The sequence below is a fragment of the Monodelphis domestica genome, chromosome 2 (assembly GCF_027887165.1).
Source record: "Monodelphis domestica isolate mMonDom1 chromosome 2, mMonDom1.pri, whole genome shotgun sequence".
Classification (NCBI taxonomy): domain Eukaryota; kingdom Metazoa; phylum Chordata; class Mammalia; order Didelphimorphia; family Didelphidae; genus Monodelphis; species Monodelphis domestica.
This window is the reverse complement of record NC_077228.1, coordinates 506,796,523-506,816,140: the sequence shown is the minus strand read 5'-3', so window position 1 is coordinate 506,816,140 and position 19,618 is coordinate 506,796,523. Positions and strand designations below refer to the sequence as shown.

Below are 19,618 nucleotides of genomic sequence, written 5' to 3'. Positions count from 1 at the left end.
AAACAGGATTTGAACCCATGTTTTAGGATCATAGATTGGGGGCCATCTAGACTAACTCAATTTTACAGATGATTAAACTGACATCCAAAGAGATTGTGATTTGTCTACATCACCCCAGGGATTAAACAACAAATGTAAAATATTAACTCAGGTCCTCTGCTTGACTTGAGAGGTAGAACTCTTTCCAATAACCTCTGCTGATACCCTAGAGAAGACTTCTGACTAGAACAAGGGCCACTCTAGTCTCAAGACAGGGCATTCCCTCTCCTCTGTTCCTGACTGCCCAGACACCCCCAACTCTGGGGCCAATGTGCAGGCTGATTTGTTCAGAGAGAGAGAGAGATGCTGAGGTCAGCCCTTAAATGAGAGTGAATAGTCTAAGGTACAGAAAAATCTTTAATGTGTCAAATACTCTGAACCCTCCTTCTTCCCCTACCCCACTCCAGACTCTTCAAGAGAAGGAGCTGTCTGTCCAGCCAGGTCCTGAAGTGGCTAAGCACCCTGCTGAGGGACTGAAATTCAAGTCAGTCAGGACATGTGAACTTCCAATTGGACCCTCATTAGAGTCTCAATAAATATAGTCAAAAGAGGCTGAGGCCATGTGTGTTGAGAAACCAAAGGAGGTGTTGGCACAAAATACCCTCATTCAGCTGTCACATGGATACACATAAACACACACAGACAGGCATGCCATGCAAATACAAATATAGAGCATACATGCCCTATGACACACATACCGGCCAAGAAACATGAACACACACTACTATGTACACATGTGCTCACACATACTAATGCTGGGACCACTTCTTCACCATCTCCAATCCTGCCCAGATGGAAGTTGAAGGATCTGGGTGTATGTGTTCAAGTAAGGATCACCGGCTTCTCTCTGAGCTGTCTTCCTCCCCAGAGAGATTAAGGGGAAGTGAAGTTTGTGTTGCCCTGGCCATTAACCTGGCAGGAGGTATCGTTGCCCTGGGCCCAGGTGGGGAATTGGTCCAGTTGAAAGATAGGGTAGCTCCAAGTGTTGATGGCCAGTGTGATTGTCAGCACGCCAATGATATTGAGAAGGAATCCTGTTTTTGCCTGGGAGAAGGGAGAGATGGAAGGTAATAGGGCTCAGTGAATGAGTAGTTCAATAATATTCCCCCGTCCAATTTGAATGACCTTAGATGGGGCAGGTAGGTGGTTCAGTGGATAAAGAGCCAGGCCTGCAGATGGGTGGTCCTGGGTAAATGTGATCTCAGACACTTGCTAGCTGTGTGACCCTGGGCAAATCACTTAACTCCCATTGCCTAGTCCTTGCTGTTGATCTGCCTTGGAACCAATACTTAGTATTGATTCTAAGATGGCAAGCAAGGCTTTAAAAAAAAAAAGAATGATTGACATTAGAATGGAAATTCCTTGAGGGCAGGGAGTGTCTTTACTGTTCTTGGTATCCCTAGGGTTTAGTATTGAAATTTGTTGATTGATTGGGGAACTGGGATCACAGAATTGTAAATTTAGAACTAGAAAGGATCTTAGAGGGTAGTTGAGGGCAGGGCCTGAGAGTCAGGAAGACAAATGAGTTCAAATCCAACCTCAGACACTTAGTAGTTTATTAACTGTGTGAATTTAGCCAAATTGCTCAATGTTTATCTGCCATAAATTCCTCAATTGCAAAATGTGAATAAAAAAAGCACCTTTTCCCCAGAGTTCTTATGAAAATCAAATGAATAAGTTTTATAAAGCACTTAGCACAGTACCTGGTATATAGAAGGCAGTTAACAAGGAAACTAGAAATCTTGTTTCCTTCCTTACTCAGAGGCCATCCCCTATTCCATTTGCAGATGCATAAACCGAGAAACAGAGATTTAAATGATTTTTTCTGGGTTTTGAAACTAATAGATATCTGAGCCAGGTTTTGAGTTCAGGGTCTCCTTACTTCAAGTCCAATGGCCTTTTAATTTTTTTCCCCTTAAATCCTTACTTTCTATTCTAGTGACAATTCTAGGGCAGAAGGGCAAGGGCTAGGCAAACAGGGTTAAATGACTTGCCCAGGGTCACACAGCTAGGAAGTGTCTGAGGTCAGATAAGAACCCAGATCCTCCTGACTCTAGGTCTGGCTCTTTATCCCCTGTGCCACCCAGATGCCCCTTCTAGTGGTGTTTCCATGATTCCTCTGGTGAAGAATGGAATGTCAGGAATGAAAAGGCAGCTGGGCCATAGGGTAGAAGGCTGCTTCTATTCTCCCTCTGGGAAAAGAGGGCATTTCCTTCCTCCCTCACTTCCTAACCTCCTCTCTCCTTCCTTCCTTCCTTCCTTCCTTCCTTCCTTCCTTCCTTCCTTCCTTCCTTCCTTCCTTCCTTCCTTCCTTCCTTCCTTCCTTCCTTCCTTCCTTCCTTCCTTCCTTCCTTCCTTCCTTCCTTCCTTCCTTCCTTCCTTCCTTCCTTCCTTCCTTCCTTCCTTCTCTTCCATCTTAGAATCAATACTGGGTATTGGTTCCAAGGCAGAAAAATGGCAAGGGGTAGGCAATGGGGATTAAGTATCTTGCCCACAGTGATACAAGTGTATGAGGCTAGATTTGAACCCAGGACCTCTTGTGTCCAAACCTGGCTCTCAATCTGTTGAGTAATCTAGCTGCTCCCTGGGCAGATTCGCTCTTGAATACCACTTAGACATGTGTTTGCTTAGGATCCCTTCCAATGGCTCTGGAAGGAAAAGAACATGCCTCTGCCTTCAACTGTCGGAAAATTGTCCTTTCAGTCAAACTCAAGTGTCCCATGGCAAACCCCACAACTAAATATCTGATAACTAATATTTCTATAGCATTTTATAGTTTCCAAAGCATTTCACATATACTCTTTCACTTGAGCCTCACAACAACCCAGTGGGGTAAAGTAGGTACTAACATTATACCCATTTTACACATGTAGAAACAGAGGCTGAGACGTTAAATGACTTGCTTGGAACCACACAGCCAATAAGAGTCTAAGGAAGGATTCTAACTTCTTGACTCCAAATCCAGTCCTCTTGTCTACCACTCCAGTTAAGAAGTCCTGAAACCAGTATCCATCTCTCTGTTCATATTACTCAGTTTTCCCTCAGCCTTCTCTTCTCTGGGAGAAGTAATTTCAGTGACTGAACTTTTAAATTGGGGATAGTAGTTTATATCCCAGTATATATCTATATAGGTTCCCTCTAGACCTCTTCCAAGTACCCGAGATCCCTCTTAAAGTCAAGATAGTCAAGATGGATCCAGAGGCAGAGAATTAATCATGCTCTGGAGAGAAGCTGAAATGTTCCCCTGGTTGGGGATGGCATTCTCAGGACAGAAGGTATGTACTTTATAGAATATTTTCCTATAGGATCCTGTACCCTCCCATCCTGTCTCTTTTCTTCTCTATCTCCTCCCATCCCATTTCATCCCATCCTATTCTATCTAATTTCTTCTCTTCCCATCCCTTCTTATTTGTCCTCTTCCCATCTCATTCCATCCCATCCCATTCCATTCTATCCAATCTCTTTCCCTCATCCAATCCCATTGCATCTTTTCTTTTCCCATCCCACCTCTTCTCTTCCCATTCCATCTTGTCCCATCTCATCTCATCTCATTCCATCCCATCCCATTCTATCTCATCTCATCTTTTCTCATCCCATCCCTTCCCATCTCTTCTTTTTCCATCCCATGTCTTCTCTTCTGTTCCCATCCCATCCCATCCCATCCCATCCCATCCCATCCCAACCTAACCCACAAAGACTAAATGCCTCAGTGTCTCTCATAAGTAGGGCACTTTGATAGGTGCTTGGGGATTCAAAGTAGTTTCTCCCCTCAAGGAACTTACATTTTTAGGGACAAGGGAAGGGAGGAAGAAGTAGAATCAAAGGCAAATACCTCAGGACCATGCCTCGAAAGCTAGAAGAGACCCCAGAAGTCATCTAGCCCAATGCTCTCATTTTGCACACAAGGAAATTAAGGCACCCAAGGAAGGTGAAATCTCTTGCCCACCAAGATTCTACAGATATTAAGTGTCAGAGTTGGGATATGAATCCACAGCCAGCTCATCACTCTTTGGACTGCCCCATGCTATAGTTTTTGGAGAAGGGAGGAGAGTGGATGCCCTTCTTCTCTCTTGCTAATTGAGGTGCTGCTTGTATCACCCTCTTTCCTTTGCATCTCCACCTGGACTCTTAAGAATGGGATCTTCTCATGTCTTCTTTTTTAAGTCCTTATTTTCTGTCTCAGTAACTCTAAGACTGAAGGACAAACGGGGTTAAGTGACTTGCCTAGGTTCATATGGCTAGGTATTATCTGAGGTTAGATTTGAAGCTAGGTCTTCTTTACTCCAGTCCTGGTGCTCTATCCACTGAGCCACCTAGCTGCCTCTTTTTCATGTCTTCTATTAATAAATCAACAAGTGTTTATTAGGTGTTTACTATGTTCCAGGCACTCTGCTAAAAGCTAGGGGTGCAAAGAGAGGCAAAAGTAGACCCCCCTGAAGTAATGGGGGAGATAACATGTATGTAAATGGGTAAAGACAAAACACATGCATGTGATTGGTACCTAAGGGGGTATGTAGGAGAGAACATTGGAATTGAGTCTGGTATCTAGCTTGTGGTCTATTAGGACCCTCAGTTTCTACCTTTCTCTCACTACTCACTCTAGACTATTCTCATGGAGCAGGGTAAGAGAAAAGAGAGGATGGAGTTGGGTCTGTATGTGTGTTGGGAGCATTTCCCACCCTGCCTTCTTCTTCCCTACTTACCATGTCAATCACTTTGAGCTGCCCATAGGAGAAGACGATGGCATTAGGTGGGGTGGCCACAGGGAGCATGAAGGCTAGTGAGGCTGACAGAGTACAGGGGAGCATCACATAGAGTGGGTTGAGGCAGATGGCCTGGGCCTAGCAAGGAAGACAAAGAGCAGGATGGGAGGTAAGAACCACCAGGAAATAGTAGGGGGAAATGAAAGAACCAGGAAGTCTTCTTCTCCTGAAGGTAAGGAGGTGGGAAGGGGAAGGAGGTATAACCATACCACCAGATCCCATCCCTTTATTTCACAGATAAAGTGAGGAGACTGAGGATGAGTCCTAGAAAGTGACTTGGCCAAGGTCACAGAGGAAGGTGGAGGTGGGGCCAGTTTTAGGTCCCACATTCTCAGACAAGGCTGAATCTCCCAGGATTCAGAGCTTTGGGGCTTGTTCCTCACTTAAGAAGGTCCTTTGTGAGCTAAGAGGGGCCCTTCACCTTTCTGGGCCTTAGATCTACTTAAGGGGATGACTATGCTGACCTTCCCTTCAGGTGTGGAGAGGGGAGGGGCCCATAAAACTGATCTCAAAGGGACCACAGGGATTCCATCAAAGGGCTGTGGGAACGCTCCCTGAAAGGGCTGGGGCCCAGGGACGCCCCTGGTGAGAAATCTTACCTGGTCACTTTGGGGGTGACCAAGACTCAGATTGGGAGGGGTTGGGAGGGGGATGACAGAACAACCAACTAGATTCTCATCTGGTGATGTCAGCCGGGATAGGGAATGGGGGTGGGAAGGGTAGGGGGTGGAGGTGAGTCAGGGGCCAGAGAGCCAGGCATCCAGAGGTCACCAGGGCCTGGCAGCTCAAGGAGGCTGGGGATTCTGCACTCCCTTCCACAAATTGCAGGCATCTTGGGAGCCTAGTTTAGAAATTAAGAAACTTTGTGCTCCAGGTCAGCCTGGGGATGAGGAGATGTGAGGGAAGAGGGACTCCTGAAAGGCAGGATGCGCAGAGACATGGGGGAGAACAGTATCTTACCATGGAAGCAAGGATGGGCAGAAAGAGGGTGGTGGTGGCCACATTACTGGTGCATTCAGTGAAGGTAGCCACAAGGAGGCAAAGGATGAAGGCAATGGCTGGAGAAGGGATTGATTGCAGAGGTGTCAGCTTGCTTCCCAGCCAATGGGACAGGCCTGATTTCTATGGGGCACAAGGAATAGGAAGAGACATGGCACTCACTTGAGGAACTAGGAGAACATGGTCACCTCATCCAGGAGCCCTGGGTTGGGCCAAGATGCTATGTGGTTCATGTTCCACTCTTTGCGACACCATTTGAGGTTTTCTTGGCAGAGATCCTGGAGTGGTTTGCTATTTCCTTCTCTAGCACATTTTACAAATGAGAAAACTGAGGCAAACAGGATGAAATGATGTGCCCAAGATAATACAACTAGTAAGTATCTGAGTAGATTTGAACTCAGGATTCTGAAGTCTAGAGCTCTATCCATGGAGTCACCTAGCTGCCCCAAGATGTTGTGTGTCCTGTCTCTTAGCTTTGGAACAAGAACATTGTTCCTTTTCCATTTTTGTTTTGTTTTGCCAAGGAAAAATGCAAAAAAGGTAGGCAATGGGAATCTTGATTCCATTTTGGCAGATCAAGAGATTGAGCCCAATGATTTGAGTAGGAAGAGAGAACAGAATGAAAGGAGAGACCTGGGTTCCAGGCCCCACTTCCTCCCTGCCCCTTCCTTGACCTAGGACCAGTTAGGGCAGGGAGAAGACCAGACTATTATCCCCTGGCTCCATATTTCCTGGTGCCAAAAAGACTTCTCAAGACAATGGGAAACATTCTAATGCAGAAACAAAATGGTGGAGGTAAGAGGCAAAGAGATGGGGAAAAGGTAATCCTCTGAAAGGGGGATCACCTGGTTGTCTCCACCTCTACTCCCTATTATCATCATTCCTGTGCTAGGTGTGCCTCCTTCCCTCCCCCCACTAATGCTGGGGGCAAGGGGAAGGAGTACAGTCTGAGCTGGTTTCTTAAGCAGAAAGGGAGACCTTGTTCTGGTCATCTCTCTCCTCTCCCCCACTGTATCAGCCATCTCTCTGCCACCTAGAACTCAGAGATAAAAGAATTGCTGGGGCCATTGAAAGCTGGATCCATGCCCAGGTCAGGTGCCTAGGCAATGCCACCTCTCTCCAATTAAATACACAAATTCCCCAATGGTACTAGAGGAGGGGGGGAGGTGGGTTAGCTACTGTCCAAGGTCCTTCTAGAACTGAATTCTGAGGGAGTCCCCTTTGTCCAGGGATGTGTGTGTGGGAGACACAGAGAGCTTTGGGAGCCTCCTCCCTTCACAGTTCGCTCAGATGGATCCTAGAGAGACTCTGGGGGACCCTGGGACAAGATCTACGGGACTGGTGCATCCTGGGCGCCCCAGAAGCTGGGATGGGTGTGATTATGTCGTCCCCTTGTGGCTACAGCAGGGAATGTGGCTGCTCTAACTTCTTGCCAATGAAGCAATCTTCTGAGCTTAGTCAGCATCCTGTGGGATGAAGGGAAGGCTAGACAGATCTCAACGTTATTGGATTAAGCTAAGCAAAAGGTCCCTGAACCTGATCTGACTTCAGAGAACAAGCTCGTGCTTTTTTTTCCCAGAGGCAACCAGATAGAGTGGAGTCAGGAAGAACTGAGTTTGAATTCTGTCTCAGACACTGGGTATCTGGTGACCCTGGCAAGACACTACATTGCTATGTGCCTCAGTTTCCTTACTTGTAAAATGGGGATAATAATTGGACCTATTGGTTTAGAGAGGAGAAGTCCTGGGTTCAAATGTGACCTCAGACACTCCCTAGCTGTGTGACCCTGGGCAAGTCACTTAACCCCCATTACCTACCTCTTACTGCTCTTCTGTCTTGGAACTAATACTAAGAATCAATTCTAAGACAGAAGGTAAGGGTTTAAAAAAAATAGTACCCACTTCATAGAATTGCTGTGAGAACCAAATAAGATATGTGTAAAAGTGCTTTGAAATCTATAAAATTGCTTTGCTTTTTTTTTTTTGTCTCTGAAAGTCTCTAAAATGGGGGAAATGTTGATGGCAGGGATAGGGGTAAAGTAATGTGTTGTTGAGTCATTTTTCACTCGTGTCTGACTCTTCGTGACCCCATTTGGGTTTTCTTGGCGTGGTTTGCAATTTTCTTCCACTCATTTTACAGATGAGGAAACTGAAGCAAACAGGGTTAAGTGACTTGCCCAGGGTCACACAGCTAATAAGTATTTGAGCTCAGATTTGAATTCAGGAAGATGAGTCTTCCTGACTTCAAGCCCAGCTCTCTTATCCACTGGGCTACCTAACCGCCCTAATATAAAGGGGATTTCTCACTGGAAATTCCCTACCCTGATGAAATCACAGTTGTGGATGTTACATATACATGCAGGCACGTATACATAATACACACATGCATCTGTAATATATGGTATATCTCTAAAATAGATCATGCTAGTCTTTTAGGCTGTAATCAGATGACTTCTTTTCTCCTCCCTCCCAAGACTTCGGAACAGAAATGATTTCCGCCCTTGTGCCATGTGAGCTTCCCCATCCAGTTAATTAATTAAGCTACCCTCCAGTTTCTTTCTCTCTTCTGCTTAGCTGATTCAGAGCGGGGGGTGGGGGGTGGGGGGGTGCAGGTGCCTACCTCGCTGCCCTTGGCCAGGGCAAAGCCTCCGCCCAGCAGGAAGACAATATTCCAGGGCATTTTCTTGTTCACAGTATTCCAGTTGAGGAGGGCAGGCGGGGCCTTGAACTTCTGGGAGCCTGGTCCCCAAGAAGAGGAGCTCGGTCATTGAAAGAACTCCCCTTGGGTGACATGTTCCCTTCTCCTCTAATTCTCTCCTAGAGATCCCCATTCTGGATCCTCTGCCCAGGTACTGGGAAGAGCCCCAGAACTTAGTTCCTTCTCTTGGGTCCTAGAAATCTCAGGTTCTAGTGCCTGTCTGACTATAACTGACTGCATGTGACTGTCACTCTTCGGGGCCTCTATTTACCTCCTCTGTAAAATGAGGGAGGGAGGGAGGGAGGGGGACACATTGTCAGATAGCTTTGAGATCTCTTCCTTCTCCAAATTTTGCCCATTTCTCTTCCACCATCTCCCTTTCTTCCCTCCTTTGTGGCCAAATACTTACCCTGCTGCTGGGAGAAGATGGGGAGCTCTGAGGGTACGATAAACAGAATGATGCTGATGAAGAAGGCCACGGTGCCATCGGAGACCATGCTGCAAGGGGGAGTCAGGGCAAGGGGAATTCCGGCAGTGAGTGGAAAGGCTTGGGGAGGGGTCAGTTAGGAGGGCCCACCGGAAGGGTCAAAGAGGAGCTCTGGCCTTTGCCCCTTGGTCTCTCTATCCAACCCACCCTTGGAGGCTCAAGTCAAGGGTCACATGTGGCTACAATGTTTTCCCAGACTCCACTGACCTTCCTCTCCTCTGAATCCTTCCATCACTTACTGTGGATGGTACTCAAGGACCTCCTTATCTCCACAGCTAGGCAGGTCCCACCCCTGGTACCTGGGCAACACTCACTGCCTAGGAGGATCCTGTAATATATTCCACTTTTCTCATCTCCTCCTTCTGTTTTTATAGAAGCTGTTCCTTGACATTGAAATTCCCTCCCTCCTCTTCTCCTCCTCTTGTTCTCCTCCTCATTGCTTCTTTAAAGGTCCTGACAGGCATCTCTAAACTGCTATTATTGTAGCAAATGAAATAAAATGCTTTAAGAACTTTAAAAGTGCTATAAAAATGTTGGCAATTATAATTATTAGAGCTCTCTTCCTCCTCCAGTTACCTTATATTTACTCTTCTATTTATGTGCTGTACCCTCCCAGTAGAATGTAAGTTCCTCGTGGGCAGGGACTGGTTTTATTCTGGGCTTTGCATCTCCAGTGCCTGACATATAGCAGACTTTTCTAAGATGTTTGTTGCATCAAAACAAACTGAGTCCCTTTGCCTCTTACCTCTGAATCCATCCCTTCTCCTGCCCCCTCCCCAGACACTTCTACCCACAATCTATCTCTCCCCTCCAATCCCATAAAATATAAAGCAGGGATCCTCAAACGTTTTTTTTGGGGGGGTTGTGGGCTATTTACGAAGTGTGGTGAAGGCTATGGACTCCTTTATGTTTTTAAGTACACACAATATAGAGGATGGCAAAGGAAGCTGGTTATATTGAAAAACAGTTCTCAAAATATTGAGAGAAAAACCAAGTTCCCACGTCCCAAATTAAGACCCTCTGAATCAGATGTTATACAAAATCCTCCTCATCTCCATATCCCATGATCTCAACATCCCCTTCTGTCCGTCTTTATGTCTCAAGACCTTCTTTGAGCTCAATGGCCATCATGTCTGGGAAGGATGTCTTCCTCTCCTCCCTCCTTCCCTCCTTCCCTCCTTCCTTCCTTTCTTCCTTCCTTCCTTCAACCTTCCTTCCTTCCTTCCTTCCTTCCTTCCTTCCTTCCTTCCTTCCTTCCTTCCTTCCTTCCTTCCTTCCTTAAACCTTCCTTCCTTAAACCTTCCTTCCTTCCTTAAACCTTCCTTCCTTAAACCTTCCTTCCTTCCTTAAACCTTCCTTCCTTAAACCTTCCTTCCTTCCTTAAACCTTCCTTCCTTCCTTAAACCTTCCTTCCTTCCTTCCTTCCTTCCTTCCTTCCTTCCTTCCTTCCTTAAACCTTCCTTCCTTAAACCTTCCTTCCTTCCTTAAACCTTCCTTCCTTCCTTAAACCTTCCTTCCTTCCTTAAACCTTCCTTCCTTCCTTAAACCTTCCTTCCTTCCTTCCTTCCTTCCTTCCTTCCTTCCTTCCTTCCTTCCTTCCTTCCTTCCTTCCTTCCTTCCTTCCTTCCTTCCTTCCTTCCTTCCTTCCTTCCTTCCTTCCTTCCTTCCTTCCTTCCTTCCTTCCTTCCTTCCTTCCTTCCTTCCTTCCTTCCTTCCTTCCTTCCTTCCTTCCTTCCTTCCTTCCTTCCTTCCTTCCTTCCTTCCCCTCTTTCCCTGCAGTCCATTGCTTCTCAATTGAGTGGGATCTGCTTGCTCACTTTCAGGGCCATTCATTACCCCCATTCCCCTTTCCTTGCCCCAAACATAAAGCCTTCAGTGGGTGTCTCACCTTTCCCCTTTCTGGTTAGGAAAGGCCACATTGCCCCATCCAGGGAAGAAGCCAGGTTCTCTGGTGAACCAAAGAACAACTAGGATGAAGAACAGGAAGGTGACAGCTATCTCGGCAAAGCTCATGGGGCCCAACTTCTTGTGTTCAGCCTGGATAACCTGGTAGGCTGCTCGCTCTTTTTCCCGACTCTGCTTTCCACAACTGAAGTTCTTCCGGAAGCTACAGGCAAAGGGACATGCTCATATGCACATCTTCAATGAAAACTGCTCTCAGAGTAGGGGAAGGTTTATCTTTTTAATCTTCCCATTTCACAGACAGATAGGCAAAAGTCAAAGAAGGGAAATGACTCTCAACCCACTGGCTTGTCTCCCAATGTTTTATCTTTCTTAGAAAGGATTAACTGTGTATGTGTCCTGGATGCATTGGACAGACAGTCTGGTGAAGCCTAAAGGACCCCTTCTCAGGATTATGAGGATGAATAAAATAAATTCACTAATAAACAAATGAATAAAATAAAATATGTAAGATTACAAAGGCAACCAATTATACTGGTTATGGAATTACATAGTTTTATGTAGGGTTACAATACAAATTCATAGGATTACAAAGGAAATCATTAATATAGTTATCAAAACATTTTTTAAAAAGTTCATAGACCCAGATCAGGAACTCATCTAGAAGAATGGTCAAAGGATTCAAAGGTGGAAGGATCTTTGTCATATACCATCTGCAACAACCGCTTCATTATACAGAGGACAGAACTGATACTTTGAGAAGGGAAATGACTTGCCCAATACTACACAGCCAGCAAGTCATAATCAGGATTTGAATTCAAGTCCTCTCACTCCAGGTGTAATATTCTTTTTACTAGGACCACAATACAAAGTGAGCTTATATTTCAGAATAGAAGAGAAAGAAGGAAGAAACCTTTTGATTAATGGACTCATCTTTGGGGATTTTTAGAGTTCTTTTCTTTTTTTTTCCTTAAGGTCATGGAATGCACTTTGTACGAGATTGCTCTTTCCATCCCCTCCTTAAATTCACAAGAGCTTAGAACTATAGTTAGAACTGGAAGGAAATCTCAGAGATCATCTACCAGCCCCTTCCTTTTATAGGGACTGGACACTGAAGAGAGGAAGTCAAGAACCTAGATTCAAACACTGCTTCCTCTGGCTCTGAGTTCGTATTTATTATATTACAATATTATATTGATATTTATTTTTAAATTTATAATAATATTTGTTATATTATTACATTATAGCATTTATTATCATGTAGGAAGACGTATCACTCTTGGAAAGTAGAATGGACAGTGCCAGCAGGTGAATCCTAAAATCCAGTGGAGGATATTTAGGGATGAAAGATGCTGTTTTCATGTGGGGTTATGAGACCATTGAGCCTTCCAGCTTTGAGAGGATCATATGGGCTAAGCTAGGGCAGAGGAACTATAGTTACAAGAACAGAGAAATTACAAGTCAGCCTTTCTGGGACTGGGTTCTTTTTTCTCTAATAAAATATCATAGAGTAATAATATTTTATATTTTATATTGCAGTTTATATTTATCATATGTGTATGTAAAATTTATGTTCACACATATATTCTTATAAAATATTAATTTATGCTATATGTTTATTATATACATACAGAAGAAAGTATCATGTTATATTATCATATTTATAATATAAAATGCTATACCATATATAAAATATTATTCTTACGACATATTAATTATATCTTTATAGAAATGTTATTCCATGTATATTTATAGAAATATTTTATGTTGTATATTTATTGTATTTTAAGCTAATATAATACATTAATTTAGAATTCATTTATTAATGTAAAATATTTTATTTCACCCATTTGGTATTTTTCATACTATATTTACAGAAATATTTCATGGTATATATTTTGTTACATATTGATGCGAAATATATTTTACATGGGATAATTATATGTTATATATTAATCACATATTCATACACATGTTTTATATTAGATATCAATGACAACTTTACATAACTATTACTTTAGATTGTATACTTATTATATATTTACATATAATAAATTATTATTTTATTTTAAATTTCCTTGAATCCACTTTACCTTAGAGTATTAGAGGTAGCTAAATGGTACAGGAGATAGAGTACTTACCTTGGAGTCAGGAAAACCTGAGTTCAAATCCAGCCTCAAACACTTGCTAACTATGATTAAGCAAGCCATCTAACCTCTGCCTCAGTTTCCTCATATATAAAATAAGGCTAAAAAGATCTTCCATCTCCCAGGTTTGTTTTGAGGATAAAAAAATTTAAACAATAAAATAATCAAGGAATAATGAATAATAAAATAAACTTATTTTCCCCCTATTACATCTAAAAATAATTTAAAAAACTTTTTTTGAGTCCTAAAATCTCTCCCTTCTTTTGACCCTTCCCTCTCCCTGAGAAGGTAAGTAATTGGATATAGTTCTTATATGTACAATCATGCAAAACATTTTTCTATATTTGTTATTGTATGGAAGAAATGTGAGGATAAAATTAAACAGTATTTGTGATGTGCTATAAAGGCTATAATTGGGGTTGTTCGTATTGCTATTACTACTATTTGGCTTGGGAAAGATGGGGAAGGGGGACCATTTTTTTCCAGGCTCCAGGAAATGCTCTAGATAGAAAGGTAATTAGATTCACTTGGATCTGGCTTTCCCAGTGATCCCCTAGAGGGAAGGGCTAGATGAGCTAAGCCCTCAGTCCCCAAGACCTTTATTCAGGACAAGAAGGAGTGGGATGTGAATGGGAAGGAATATATTCCACTCACTCTAGTGTTAGTGTCCTAGTCCTGTCTCTTAGTCCCAACTCTAATTCTATTAGACACCTCCTCATCTTATCTACATCTTCCTTCTTATACAGAAAGACTCTCTGCCTTAGAGCTGGGAAGGCTCTTTGTGGCCATCTGATATCATTAGGGTCTTGGATTTAGGGTTAGAAAGGACCTAAGTGCTCACTGACTCCCTCATTTTACAGATAAGGAAATTGAAGTTCAGAGAAGGGAGGAGACTTTATTCCAGCATCAGCACTGCATAGGGAAAAGGGAACTTTGGAGTCAATGGACCTCAATTCACATCTTACCTTTGGCCTTTTACAATGTATGTGGCCTTGGCAATGGAGAAGGAAATGGTCAACAAACTTTAGCATCTTTGCCAAGAAAACCCTAAATGGGGTCACAGAGGGTAGGACAGAACTGAAAATTGGCTGAGCAACAATGAAAGACCTTGGTAAATTGCTTAACTTCCCTGGGTCTCCATCTCTCTTCTCTGTAAATGAAGGGGTTGGGTGAGGGTGCCTCTGAGGTCCCTTCCAACTCTAGACTATGATCCTATGAATCCCAGAATGTTTGAACTAAAGGAGACTTCATCTAGAGCAAGTCCTTCATTTTACAGATATTTTGTTCTTCTTTTCTCTCAGGTGGAAGCTTATCCATCAAACTAGTACTCTAAGAACCAATGCTTAGTCAATGTCCCATGGCAATTAACCATAGGCATCAGTTTTGGGAATCTTAATTTTAATTAAGATTTAATCTTAATGAAAAACTCTTAATCTCTCAATGCCCTGGTCTTGGTGGTTTTTTTCTCCCTTCATTCTTGTATTGATGTTTAACTTTAGGTATATTGATGCCACATTTCCCTGGTTAGACTCTGCACCTCTTGAGGGTAGGGATTATGGCACCCACATTTTCATATCCCCGACAGGACCAATACTGAGCTCACTGAGAGAGGGAGGGAGGTTGTTTCAAAAATAATTGTAGTAGAAGGAGTACTTCTGAATGAAATAAAAAAAAAAAGAGGAACTCTAAGAGATCTAGTTTGATCAGGATTCTATATCCCAGTGGAAAATGGAGGATTTGCAGGTCAAGATAGCTAATATGTGCTCATCAATACAGCCCCTGGCTCCAGAGGAATTTTACTAACCCCTCTGATTAAACTTGACTCCAGATTGGTCCATTTGTAAGAGGTTCCAGCTCCCTATTGTTTAATTCTATATAAAACCCCAAAACCCCTAAGTTCTGTGGGCCACCTGGTGGTTAAGAATATGTTTTAAAATATATGTATTTATACACACATATGTACCAATATATAATTATATAATGAGATTATCATCTAGGAAGATCCAATCTTCTGGGATCAGTTATGAGTGTATGTGTGCAATCATATTACCCTAGACCAGCCAAGATGGGGACCCAGCAGATGGCAGCAAGATGGAACAATGATGCATACATATCTTTGTGTAACCTCCTTGAATTTTTTAGTATAATGTATGTCCTTATGGTTTATATATTATTTTTATTTTTAAACCCTTACCTTCCATTTTAGAATTAATACTAAGTATTGGTTCCAAGGCAGAAGAGCAGCAAGGGAGAGGCAATGGGGGTTAAGTGACTTGCCCAGGATCACACAACTAGGAAGTATCTGAGGCTAGATTTGAACCCAGGACCTCTTGTCAATCTCCTGAGCCACCCAGATGCTCCCTAGTTTGTATATTATTAAAAAAAAAAAAAAGAACCCTTTCCTTCCAACTTAGAATCAAAAACTCTAAGACAGAAGAGCTGAAAGGGCTAGGCAATGGGGGTTAAGTGACTTGCCCAGAGTCACATAGATAGCAAGTATTTGAGGCCAGCTTTGAATCTGGGACGTCCAGTCTCCAGGCCTGGCTCTCTAATCACTGAGCTACCTGGATGCCTGGTTTATATATTATTTAATGAATCCTATTCAATTGTGAGTTGAGAGCAAGGATTGTCTTTTGCTTCTTTTTGTATCCCTAGTACTTAAAATGGTACCTGGCACATAGTAGTTGCATAATAAGTATTTATTGACTGAATGACTGATTGATTAATTGGATTAACTAAATCTGAGACTTTGGCATTAAGTTATTTGGTAGGAAAGCAAAGGTGGGAATTTGGAACCAAAAGACTTGGTTTTAAATTTTTGCTTAGCTGTTTACTTCTACCTAGTCATTTCATCCCATTATCAGCCTCAGTTTTCTCAACTATAAAATGGGGGTGAGATTAGACTGGATGATCTCCATGGTCTCCTCTAGGCTCTCCCTGTGATATTATGTTGGTTCAATTGTAAACTTGACTACCAAACCACTAGGATTTGAAGTCCTGGCTTTGATGATAAACATGATCTATTTAAACTTGAGTAAGCTATGTTACCTCTCTGGGTTTCAGTTTCCCCACCTGTAAAATGGAGAGAATGATGTTTGCACTTCCTATTTCACTGGACAATGTGAGGACCACATGCAGAAACAGATTCCAGAATACTCAGTATCTATCTGAGTAACCCTCAGGTGTTGTATGCAAATGTCAAGGATGGTTACTGCAGGAGAGTTTAAGCTCCTTGAGGGCAGGGATCGGTTCATTGTCGACTTTGTATCCTTAAACCCAATCTCAGTGCCTGGCATGAATAAACGCTCATTTGTGGACAGATGAATTCCTGCCCTGACTTTAAGTTTCTTGAGGGTTAGACCCTTTGCTGGTGTCTCTTCCTGCCCAGTATGAGCCTTGGACTGGTCTGAAAACTTACTTGAATCCCAAGAAGAGGATCTGGAGCCATATCCAGGAGAGCAGCAGTAGGAGAACCATGGTGGGGAAGGCAAAACCAAACCAGGAAGCAAAGTTCACCACACTGGGGTTGTCTGGGAAGAGCCTGTAGGGTTAGAGGAATGACAGCGATCATTTCCATAGCCACAAAGTCTTGTTGGCCCACTTGGGTGGGTGCCTTGGAGAGCTTGACCAGCTGAGCAAGCCCAGGGGGAGTCAGGGATGCTGCCTTTCCCAAACGGAGAGGGCGCAGGCTTCCAGATTGCTTGTGCCAGCCAATGGAACAATTACCTTGGCAAATTCAGCAATGGCAACTCCCCTGGTGTAATTAGCTAACTGGATTGAGCATCTGCCCTGAGTCTTGAAGGAAGGTGAAAAAGATTCAGAGAAATTTCACTAAGAAGGTAGTGCATTCCAGGGATAGAGGACAGTGGGTGCGAATGCAGGGAGAGAGAGATGAAATACTGTGTTTGGGGAAATCTAGTTCATTCTTTGTTCTAAGGTTCTTTCCACTAACTCTGCTGTTCCAGGTTCTAGGGCTTCTTCCATCCATGACATCCATTGCTCTATCGCTCAAGATCTCTCTCCATTCTACTGCAAGGCAGAGGGCACAAAGGACATGGGACTGTGACAGGGACTATGGCAGGGGGGATAGGACCTATGCCATCAGACATAGGAGACACCTTAGAATACAGAACAAAGGAGGTCTTAGGAGGCAGAATCAGGAGGATCCTGGGAGACCATCTCATTAAGACCCCAATGACGTTCTGTACTTTGTCCTGGACTCCTTTGGCAGCCTGGGGGAGTCAATGGATTCCTTCTCAGAATATATTTAAAATATTCTTTAAAACATTAACTAAAAATATATTTTATTTTATTTATTTATTTAAAAAACCTCACTTTCTATCTTAGAATCAATACTGTGTATTGGTTTAGAAGAGTGGTAAGGGCTAGGCAATGGGGGTTAAGTGACTTGCCCAGGGTCACACAGCTGGGAAGCATCTGAGGTCAAATTTGAACCCAGGACCTCTTGTCTCTAGGTCTGGCTCTCCATCCACTGAGCCACCCAGCTGCTCCCCTTATTTTCTTTCTTGAAATCTATCCATACATAGACTTTGCTCTGTGGATATCATGTTAAGGACCCCTCATCTAGTCCAACCTCCTCATTTCCAGGGCTTGAAGGGATCTTAGAACATAGAACCGTGAGTGTCAGCCCTGGAAGGGACTTTAAGACAGAAAACAGAAATGATCGGAGACAGACGGGAACTTAGGATGTAATAAATACAGGGAGCATCAGGAGGGGATGGAAAGGACCCCAATGCAGAGAGTAGCGCGTATCAGAGCTGGGAGGAGACTTGGAGATAGATAGAGCAGTGGAGGAGACTCCAGGACCTGGCATGTCAAGTGGCAGAGGCGGAAAGGGCTTTAGAACAAGGGATGTGGGAATGGAAGGGGCGGACAGAGGACCTCGAATGGCAGAGCTGGGAGGGTTGGCCATAGAACAGCCATCCCTGGCCCCCTAAGGACCCGGCAGGCAGCTGATCTGGAGGAGGGTCCTGGAGGGGCCCCATACTCACGAGTTGATTTGTCCCTGTAACACCAGGTTGGGAGTGGTGCCTGTCAGGGTGGCTATCCCACCAATGCTGGCGGCATAGCACACACAGAGGCTCATGCCTTGGGAGAATTTGAGGTGGTCCCTCTCCCTCTCCTCCTCCTGCTTCTCCTCCTCCTTCTCCTTGTAGTCCGGAGGCATCGATGTTGGGACAGGGCTGCTCTCTGTCGGGTGGAGGAAGACGAAGAGCAGGGTAGTGGAGGCGAGAGACTTTGTTTCCCTTGTTGTAAAACAGTGGGGTTAGTAAGAGGAGATCCTGGCCCAGATCTTCCATCTCACGGCAGAGAGGAGAGGAAGGGTTCTATTGGCTTTTTCAAGGGGGAAGGAAGAAAACTGGTGTGAGATCTGAATAGAGATCCCTGGCTGCCATTAGCTTAGTGGAGTGTTGGGAGGAGGTGGGTTTCTCTTCCTTCAAAGTCCAGCCAAGGGATTCTGACTCAGAGGAGGGTTCTGCTTTGGGTCCACATCACAGAGTCCCTGGGAAGGATTTGATAGATCTTTGATATCTTAGAGTCATAGCGTTAAAGACTTCAGAGGCCTTTAGAGGACCCAACACTGTCATTTTGTGTACCTGAGATAATTAAAAAGGAGAGGGGGTGGCTGGGTGGCTCAGTGGATGGAGAGCCAGGCCTAGAGACAGGAGGTCCTGGGTTCAAATATGACCTCAAAAACTACCCAGTTGTGTGACCCTGGGCAAGTCACTTGACCCCCATTGCCTGGCCTTTACTACTCTTCTGCCTTGGAACCAATACATAGCATTGATTCTGTGAAGATGGGATTAACTCTCCTGCCTACTTTTAAGAGAATAAAGAATTCCCTTTCAGACTTCTAAGATGGAAGATAAGGGTTTAAAAAATAATTAAAAAGGAGAAAAGAGAAGCCCCAGAGCTTATAAGGGGCAGATCAGGAACTAGATTTCAGGGCTCCCCAATCCCTCACCAGGGCAGTACTTTTTCTGCACCCCGATCCATTTTCCTAGGGCTACAGTGATGGCTCCTTCCTCCATTGGCTTTGGGAAGTCCTCCTTTGAGTTCCAGGGATATTATCATGCTTCCCTGGGTGCTCTCTCCCACCCCTCCTTTTGTTGTTTCTCTCTCTCTTTCTCTCTGTCTGTCTGTCTCTCTGTCTCTCTGTCTCTTCCTCCCTCCCACTCTGTCTCTCTCTGTCTCTTTCTGTCTCTCTCTGTCTCTCTTTCTGTCTCTCTCTGTGTGTCTGTCTCTCTGTCTATCTCTCTGTCTCTCTCTGACTCTGTCTCTGTCTCTCTGTCTCTCTGTCTTCCTCTCTGTCTCTCTCTGTCTCTGTCTCTCTGTCTCTGTCTCTCTCTCTGTCTCTGTCTGTCTGTCTCTCTCTCTCTGTCTCTTCCTCCCTCCCTCTCTGTCTCTCTCTGTCTCTCTCTGTGTGTCTCTCTCTCTGTCTCTCTTTCTGTCTCTCTCTGTGTGTCTGTCTCTCTGTCTATCTCTCTGTCTCTCTCTGTGTGTCTGTCTCTCTGTCTTCCTCTCTCTGTCTCTCTCTGTCTCTGTCTCTCTCTCTGTCTCTG

The 19,618-nt window shown here is 44.0% G+C and overlaps 1 protein-coding gene across 1 annotated transcript in view; it reads right to left on the bottom strand.

Moving 5' to 3' along the window:
* Positions 1-378: 378 nt before the first annotated feature.
* Positions 379-19,618, bottom strand: part of SLC13A2 (solute carrier family 13 member 2) — a 44,076-nt gene continuing 24,836 nt past the window's right edge. The window contains exons 5-12 of the mRNA XM_001368620.5: positions 18,047-18,245; positions 16,453-16,575; positions 10,874-11,092; positions 8,908-8,996; positions 8,421-8,539; positions 5,763-5,924; positions 4,743-4,880; positions 379-1,083 (exon numbers count right to left, since the gene is read on the bottom strand). Of these exons, the coding sequence (XP_001368657.1) occupies positions 913-1,083; positions 4,743-4,880; positions 5,763-5,924; positions 8,421-8,539; positions 8,908-8,996; positions 10,874-11,092; positions 16,453-16,575; positions 18,047-18,245 (1,220 nt within the window). The 3' untranslated portion in view covers positions 379-912. The remainder of the gene's footprint in view (positions 1,084-4,742; positions 4,881-5,762; positions 5,925-8,420; positions 8,540-8,907; positions 8,997-10,873; positions 11,093-16,452; positions 16,576-18,046; positions 18,246-19,618) is intronic.